The 9,020-nt window shown below is 38.7% G+C and overlaps 1 protein-coding gene across 1 annotated transcript; it reads right to left on the bottom strand.

Annotated features, from left to right (window-relative positions):
• Window positions 1-1,419: 1,419 nt before the first annotated feature.
• Window positions 1,420-8,969, bottom strand: swi5 (SWI5 homologous recombination repair protein). The gene is made up of 5 exons (XM_079659537.1): window positions 8,548-8,969; window positions 7,592-7,640; window positions 7,239-7,342; window positions 6,527-6,621; window positions 1,420-2,028 (listed from the first exon to the last, which is right to left on the bottom strand). The coding sequence occupies exons 1-5, from the start codon at window positions 8,643-8,645 to the stop codon at window positions 1,964-1,966; spliced, it is 411 nt and encodes a 136-aa protein (XP_079515663.1). The 5' UTR covers window positions 8,646-8,969; the 3' UTR covers window positions 1,420-1,963.
• Between the last annotated feature and the right edge of the window lie 51 nt (window positions 8,970-9,020).

Genomic DNA, 9,020 nt, shown 5'->3' with positions numbered 1-9,020 from the left:
AATTCAGTAGCTGTAAAAAAAAATCTCAAACATTGGTTGTTGCCAAATTATTGACAATTGTGTTGATTATGGAAACTTTGAAAAGGCACTTTGTAGGATTTCTTTAGAAATAAATGTAAATCTAGGCTCAAACCAATACAATCCCTCTCGATCATCACTTATCACCCAATAAAAGTGTGTGGCCCTCTCAAGCACTATGTCTATATTTTCTGATTGAGCTGTTTTTGTGACATTTCTGGGTGTCATCTTCTATAAAAGTGAACAGGTGCCAGATCTTAAGCAAGCATCCTAGAGGGAGAAAATGCAGAAAGAAAAACATCCAAAGCTAGGGCGAAACACAAGTAGACAAAGCTTGTTCCCAAACAATAGTAAGGTTGACTTTCATTCGCTTGCAAGCACTGTAACCTTCGTTGAGCCGAGGAGGGCCCAACTTTGAATCTTGTGTGTATATCTGTCAAGTCAACCGACTAATCATACGCATTGTGTATTTAAGCAAATAAGTCTTGTAGAAGCCCACAAGGACACGATAGAAAAAAACTCTGACCTGCTTTTGAATCACAGAAGGAGGCTGACATATCACACAGTGATCACAACAGCCATTTCATGAAACACATGGCTTTTCCAGGGAAGATTTCCAAAGAGACTGATACTACAAGAGTGCTGTAGGTCACTGCTGCAGGTTAACAAGAGGTCATTTCCCAGGTGGTGTAAAGAGCCAAAATTAGGGACACATTTCTAAACTCCTGCAATATGTTGTCTGCATTTGCAACAATGCTAAAGACTGACCCCAGTATATGAGATGGTAAAAGAATGATAAGATGAGCTTTGACCTGCAAATGATTGATATGCATATACACACGTTTTCATCATTCACTCTCATAATTGTACACACAACACAACATCATCAGGGTTGTGAAGCTCATCTGCCGCTATCAGTTCGAGAAGACCCACTATCAGAGGTTCTCATAACAGATAAGGGCACGCCCGGTACATTATGCAGCTAGTCAGCGTTTTGTTTGTACAGTACATATACTGGACATTTCTGTCAAGAAGAAGACATTTGGAGATTTTTTTATAAATACAGGAAGCATGTACCCAACCCTTTCTTTTTAGTTGAACATGTGGGGACATACAGGAAACCGTAGATTACCTAATACCCTCTTTCCCTTACTAGAATTGTTTTAAGAATCTGGTTCAGATGTTACCAAATGTGTGTCATATTTTGGGTTTAATTCAGCAGACAGGCCTGTTATAAAAGTCAGGCCAAAATAAACAAAAATGTATTCATTTTAACACACACTTAAATGCATTTACTTAAATAGTTGGACGGATAAATATCAAATATTGTCAGTGTATTGTGACGCCTTCTGGCAAAGTTCATAGCTGTTTGTTCCAAAAAAAAGGGTGCTATAACAATGATGCATCTGTACCTCCTGAACTTTAATAGTGCATATGGGAACACGCTGTCTGTGGGGGTCCGTGTGCCCTTTTTATTACAAGTTATTGTCATTTTACAAAGCATTTTATACTAGGAGTTAGTAATTATCTTTTACACTCTAAGTAACTACTCTAGCATTCCTTTCCTTCCTTTAAAAACAAACCAAAGTCAGAAAAGTAATTAACATTCAGGCAGCCAACATGCATACCTTAATACTAACTATAATACAGTATTTACATAAACACATACGTCAAAACAAATTAAAGCCTTAAGTTATTGCTGTGAGTAAATGGCCTTTTACAAAATATCATGCCTGACTGCAGACCCAGTGTCATTATCCTCCTATCCTATCCATTCCTACTGAGATCTCTCTGTACAACTGTCTGTCTGAAGGAGCCGCTTGAGTTCAACACAGACACATCTTTAGTCCAATCCATCATCTTATTTACAATTGGCCTTTGTGTCTTGAGTTCCTCTCTTATTCCTAGGAATCATTCTCACCACCTTCATTTGAACTTTGTGTCTTCAGTCGTCCAGTTCAAGATCAAATTGGCTGTAGAGTTCTCGCGTGGTGGTCCCCCTCACAGCAGCTGCAAAACATAGCAAAGCCAGGGTGAGACCCCTCAGCAGATTACAGGGTCAACTCCCTCTCGTCTACTTTTCAAACAATCCTCAAAACACTGAGCAGACCACGATCGCAGCACCAAACAAATGACTCACTTTAAACACAGGGCTTGTACTTGGTAAAAACATTGTATACAAAGCTTTAAAGCGCTACTGAAAAATAAAAACAGACCACTTGTATTTATGTGCATTCTCATTGATTACATATAAGATCATCTTTTAAAAAATAGTTTAAACCTTTCTAAAATTCAGCAAGCTGAGCTGACAATGCTGGCAAATGTGTCATTAGGAAAACTCCTAGATTTAACAGTTTGAAAATGTGTCTGTAAATCTTTAAGACTATAGGCAAAAATAGACATTTCTTGGGGGGGTGACAATGACCTAAAGACAGAGAGACAGACGGACAGACAAAGGGACAGTTGTCTTTAGAGGGTACTGCAGGGTGTCCACTCTTTCCCTCCACAGCCCCTCTCTCTCAGAATAACAGCATAGAAGAGCAACTCACTGTTTAAGTGTAGACTCTTTGTGAAAGTGTGAGTGTGTGTTTGACAGAGTGAGAGAGAGAGAGCAGGAAGAGGGGATTAGAGTGATAGCATGTAAAAGTGTATGCATGTGCCTGCATGACAGACAGGGATTGTATTTATGTGTGGGTGTGTGTGTGCGTGCGTGTGTGTGATGAGAAAGACTGCCATTGTGTCAGAGGGGAAACACCATCTCCATTCACTAAGAGGTCATTATCATCCTGACTCTCCACTGTACTGTACGGAGAGATCATTTAAAGAGATAGCAAGCTTTTAGCTCACAGTATAGATTTAAAACCTGCATGAGGAGACCTGAGGCCTGTACTACGAAGCCGGTTCAACCTAACCTGGATATGTTTGAGTTAGCCGGTTGGCCTAATCCTAAACATACGCGCTCTCGCTAAACGGTCCTACGACGCGGGTTATCAAGTGGATCGCTCAAGCCAGCCGTGTCCTATCTAGTTAGGTTCTTAGCGTTCACATCAGAGGGGTGGTATTTGGAGCATTCGACCAATCACAAACGTGGACAAGCATACTGACAGCACAGCGTCATACTTCCTGAATGAAAAGTCAACTATAATATTAGACATATGAAGAAGTTAAACTTTAAACATCCATGACTTAAATACTGTATCCAGGATCAAAGCCACATAGCTGCACCTGCAAGGTGAATACAGCTGGTAACAGAAAAAGTGTTTGAATGCGTACATTAACAGGTTTATGATATCACTGCCCCGTCTAAGACACGATCTGACTTTAATTGCATTTGACTCGAGTGTTTCGTCAACTTAATGTGTTGCTTAAAATAATACTTCTGCATACAGTATGTGACACTGTGAGTGTTGCACGGCCAGACACGGCTCAATAAGCTGACTCAGATAAGGAAATATATGATACATTATGATGTGATATGAATGATAATGGGACACATTGACTTCTGCACTCACAGTGGACTGTAGGCTACGTAATGTTACTCTGATCCGGTTACTTATGTTGTGGTAGATATTTAACTAAGCTTTCTTAACGCTAATGTTATAATAGTCAGATTGCTCTGAAGATAGGAGGTGATATTCTATTCCTGTTCACGTTCACACAGTCCGTGATTTTTGCCGGCCATCTTTCCTGCAACGGCAGCTTTTCTGTATTTCCTTTCTCCTGTAATATGACTTGATCGCTTTATTAAACTCCGCACACTGAGCTCTGATTGGTCAGAAGGCAGTGCTTTCACTGAGTTGATCTCTTAGCCTGCAACCTAACCTGCTCCGGAGCAGGTTAGCCGCTCAGCATTTAGTTACCATGGAGATCTAGCCTGCTAAAAAGAGAACCAGCTTCGTAGGACCGGAAACCCGGAGTTTTCCCTGAAGTTAGCCGGCTCAGCGAAAATCCTGCTTCATAGTACAGGCCTCAGGTGTGTCTCTTCTTGAAAACAACTTTAAAAAAACTCCCTTTTTTAAAGAATTATTTGAGATTAAAACAGTTTGTTTGTGATTTAATGCATTTAGTTTTCGGCTTCTAGTTAATTGCATTCCCTTTGTGTTAATAATATTGTTATATTTAAATAAAAGACAGCCCAGTTCGTCAGCTGAAGTGGCAAAATAAGTGACACTACTTATTAACCAGAACTCTGTGTTTTGCTTGTGTCGCAAAGAATTAAACATTGCATCAGGTCCATAATAATAACTTGACACCATGCGCAAGCAGGGGCAAGTTAAGTAGGTAAAAAGTCATGTTTGTTTTGACACACACATACTGTAATGTGACTTGGCTGTGATTCACCAAAGCTTTCCTCACAGTGTGCAAGGTGTGAACTTCCACACACTTCCACAACTTCATGCAGTTGCACCATAAGCACACAAATATAGTTTTAACACTCATTGTAGCGTAGTTCCTTATACTAGTGTGTGCCCTGATAGTCAGATTGACACAGTGTGATGCGGTGTCGCAGGAGGTATGACACAAGTCCTAGGGAAAAGCTGAAGTGTCAACACAACTTTCTGATCCCTCTGAGAAAGAGACGGGCCTGCAAATGTTGTACTAGCTGCTATCTGATCAATGATTTGACATTATGGTGACTATTTAACAAAGCACCCCGGATGAAATGGCAATTAAACAAGCTCGCACTTTACCCAATGACATTTTTGGAAATAATCAGATTGATTTTAAGGGTTAAGAGGCATGCCAATTACATTGTGTGTACACTATGGAATAGTTATGTTTACATTTAGAATATAAATGTAAGACTTGGGCTTTTGATTTAGACACCGAGGAAACAGAGACACTGCTATGTTGCCCTCTGGTGGCTGAATGTCCAACAACCTACATCTTTACCAATCTCAATGTACTGCAATCAGACTACTATGAGCTATAGTTGAAATACCTATTTAGATAATAGTGTATTCACATATCTTTTTGATCATGTATGCTTAAGTAACTTAAATGTAACTATTTGGCATATAAAGATTTACAAATCATCTTACTACCTTCACTAAGGAAGTCATGTTTTAGTTTTGGTTTGTTTTTCTGTCTGGCAGCAGGATTCGATTCACGAGACAGATGCACATTATTTATGTCTCACTTTTGTTTACATTTTACAAGATAGTGATGCGATTGTGGTGCTGGAATAATTGTAGAAGTGCATGTGAACGCACCCTGTTGGGAACTCTACAACAGCTATATAAGTTGTTGTTTAGACCTTCTTAGCAATAAAAACAAGCAAATCTTCTCTGTAGCTTCCGTGTTGTTTTTACATAATGGCTCATAATCGCAACAGTCAGAAGACCTACTTCCCAATTCAGGAGAACGGATCTTCCAAGGAGCACATATATGTAAGAAGTCTGCGAGTGCCATTCTAATGTAATTTTTGTAAAGGTTTTAAACACCGATTTGTGCAGTTTGTGTTCCTTGGGTCCAAATCACACCAAAAAGAGACATATTGTATGTTGAATCTGGTCTGTACAGAGTTTACATTGATGTTTCCAAAATGAATTATGGGGAGTAAAACATGAGTCGCATCAACAGACAATAAAAAAGATTACTCACTAGTCATAACTGAAAAATGTATTTGATCTGTCGTGGATAAAAAAAGGCCAACACTGGAGGGAAGAGAGGATGCGTCCTATAAAATGGCTGCTTTAGAAGACAAGTCGGGCATTATATTATCCTATAACTAAATATTGGAGGTTGTTCATGTTGTTATCAAATTGCCACACCTCAGTTAGCTTGGAAGCCTATGACTGTGCCCCAGAATATGAAAAGCATTGTGCTTAATGGATCAAAATCATTGAGCTAAAAGTAGTGCTGAAAATAATGATCACGCTATTGAATAATATAACTTGTTCCCGAATTAGTTTTACTAATTGTAAAATGCTAGTTAAGTAGTGTATTGAAATGTCTAATCCAATCCAACTTTATTGATATAGCACTTTAAAACCTTCAGACCAAAGTGCTGTACAGAGAGATAAGCTCACAAAACATACAATAAATACATTTAAAATAAAAGATACAAACACAAAACAAACCAGAATAAACGTAATAATTAAAAAATTAAAAACAGCCATATAATAAAAACAATAGACCACTGAAAGCAAATAAAAGCAACAATCTACTTGTTTACGAATGCTAAGGAGAAGAGGGGGGTTTTAAGACGGGATTTAAAAACAGTCTGATTAACAAGGGCAGGTCGTTCCACAGTTTAGGGGCGGCAGCAGAGAAAGCACAGTCCCCTCTGCGCTTAGACTTTGTTTTTGGCACCCTCAGGAGCAACTGATCAGCTGACCTGAGAGTGTGAGTTGGCGTGTAGCTGTGTAACAGCTCAGAGAGGTAGGGCGGGGCCAGGCCATTGAGGGCTTTAAAAGTAAATAAAAGAGTTTTAAAATGAATCCTCGAATGAACGGGCAGCCAGTGGAGTGAAGATAAAATGGCAATTAATTAGCAATTCTCTTACCTATTCGGCCAAGGAGACACTGTCCAATGTCTTTGATGTCATTGTATTCATGCAGCATATCAATATGATGCTCCAGCTCTTCTACTCTGCATCCCCTAAAACACACACATACATTTCACACAAAAAATTATATTTAAAAATGCTCATACACAATAACAGCTAACACAAAATTAAAACATCTTAAATTAGATTAATAAAACTATATGAAGGCAAGACACACTGGGGATTTGGTGAGATAGTGAAAATCAAATATCACCATCTTTTTGGGAACAAAATACCTCAATACCATTATTGGGACACTATTGTTGGATAAGAATTTTGATAAATTATGAGTAATGTGCATGTAAGTAGAAGTAGAATAAGTGAGTGGAACGAAATAAAAAACGAGCTACAGTGGTCTCGGAAGTTCAGAAAATGACCGATTTGACTGTAATGATGCCTTTAAAACTAGGAAAGACAACACTTAGACATGCTACAATACCCAAAAGCTAAGACAATACCTAGTCTCATATCACAATATCAATATATTGCCTAGCCTTAGGACACACACATGCATAATAGGTATTTTACGCTATAAATAGTGGAGATCAAGCCTGTTGATTCCCTCCCTCCAACACTAAACGGAATCATCAACACAGCATGCCTACTCTCAACCTAAGATGGACCTCGAAGACAGAAATTGAGGAAGGAAAACACACACAGCTGTACTCACTCAGCCTCCAGCTGTGCTATCTCTGTGTCCAGCTGCTCTCTCCTCTTCTCCAGCTCTGCCACCTCCTCTGCAGGGCTAACTTTAGCACTCTCAGGGACTTGAAGCTGTCAGGTGCAAAACCAACAACCATGATCCTGGGATACACCTGTGGCACTACTTACTAGTGTGTGTGTGTGTGTGTGTGTGTGTGTGTGTGTGTGTGTGTGTGTGTGTGTGTGTGTGTGTGTGTGTGTGTGTGTGTGTGTGTGTGTGTGTGTGTGTGTGTGTGTGTGTGTGTGTGTGTGTGTGTGTGTGTGTGTGTGTGTGTGTGTGTGTGTGTGTGTGTGTGTCCGACATAGAGGGGGTTTACTTACAGGTGATTTGAAGTTGGAGTTTACTCTCTTAAACTTTGAGAATGGAGTTCTAAGGAAAGACAAGAGGAAATCTATTGTTAGGGACACAATGTGTTTGACTTGATAAGAAATATATAAAAGCTAATATTGAATATTATTTATTAGATTATAGCCCTAGTCAAAATAAACTTTAGATTTGAAGCCAAGCACTTATCTGTTTCTTTTCTATGGCTTAATAATGATGATTATCAAACCAAGCATTACTCAGCATACTATAATAAAATAACAAATGTATTGCTTTTTTTTGGTAAAAACAACTACTTATTTAAAATGTTACAAAAAAATACAGCTGATTTTTCATAAAGATTATTTATATAAAATACAAAAAACACAATTTAATACAATTATTATTTTCTTACTTGTCCAGTCTAGCAATACAATTGTGCAATGATTCACTAGATCACATTACATTGAAGCTATTGAAATTATCATTACTATTAAATAAAATAAAATACTAAAATACTATAAAAGAAGTGCGTGTCACTGGAGCACAAAACATGGACATCTTTTTAAAGAACTGTGCCACATTAGACACATTTATCCGAGTTGATTAGCATCATCTTCACTAACATGAGCAAGCTAGCAATTCATTATTGACACGAACAAAGGTTTTGGGTTATTCAAACGGTAATACATTGATGGTCCTTAAGGGAAATGTTGTCAAAAGCGAGGGCCACTGAGAACAGACAAGCCGGAGTGAATATCTGACGAATATTCAATGTAAACCTAACTTCCCTTCGGTTAATGCTACAGTGACATAACATGACATCTCATTAGGATTTTAAAGAAACATCAACGACACACATGATGTCTTAAATTGCCAACAAACGATTCAGCAATCCCTGATAATAAAGCTGTCTTCGATGCTGGCAGACAGGTCGGCTAGCTAGCATTGATGCTAACAGCTAACAAGTTACCTTTTCAGTGCTCCGCTCTTCAAATCATTCCCTTCCGGTGTTGAAACTGAACACCTATTTGGACTGCAGTTGGATTCAGCAGACTGCTCAGTGTTCATACTGCCTTAAATGTTATGGAAATAGCGTAATAATAGGTGTGTAATGGTATTTTTAATGAAGTAAAGAATACCTTATGATATGGACAGAAAATAGGACGTTCGCATTTCGCGGCTGATGGTAAACAGACTCGTTCTGAAGAAGGGATTGGTTCTTGAAACCAAGAGGCGGGCCTTAAGACGATTTGGTTACCCTGGTAACAACCGTGAGTGACAGATAACCCACGCTTGTGTGTTCTCAAAATAGCAAACACGTTCAACATAACCAAAATAGCGAATTTGTTTGTTATGTATGATAATCAGCACTTACGCTAAAATGTAAACGGACCACTTAGCGTTTCATCTCCAAACCCCTTTGCTTTGGGTGTTCTAGCTTTC

The sequence above is a fragment of the Notothenia rossii genome (genome assembly GCF_949606895.1).
Source record: "Notothenia rossii genome assembly, chromosome: 11".
Lineage (NCBI taxonomy): Eukaryota > Metazoa > Chordata > Actinopteri > Perciformes > Nototheniidae > Notothenia > Notothenia rossii.
This window is presented reverse-complemented; position numbering and strand designations above follow the sequence as displayed.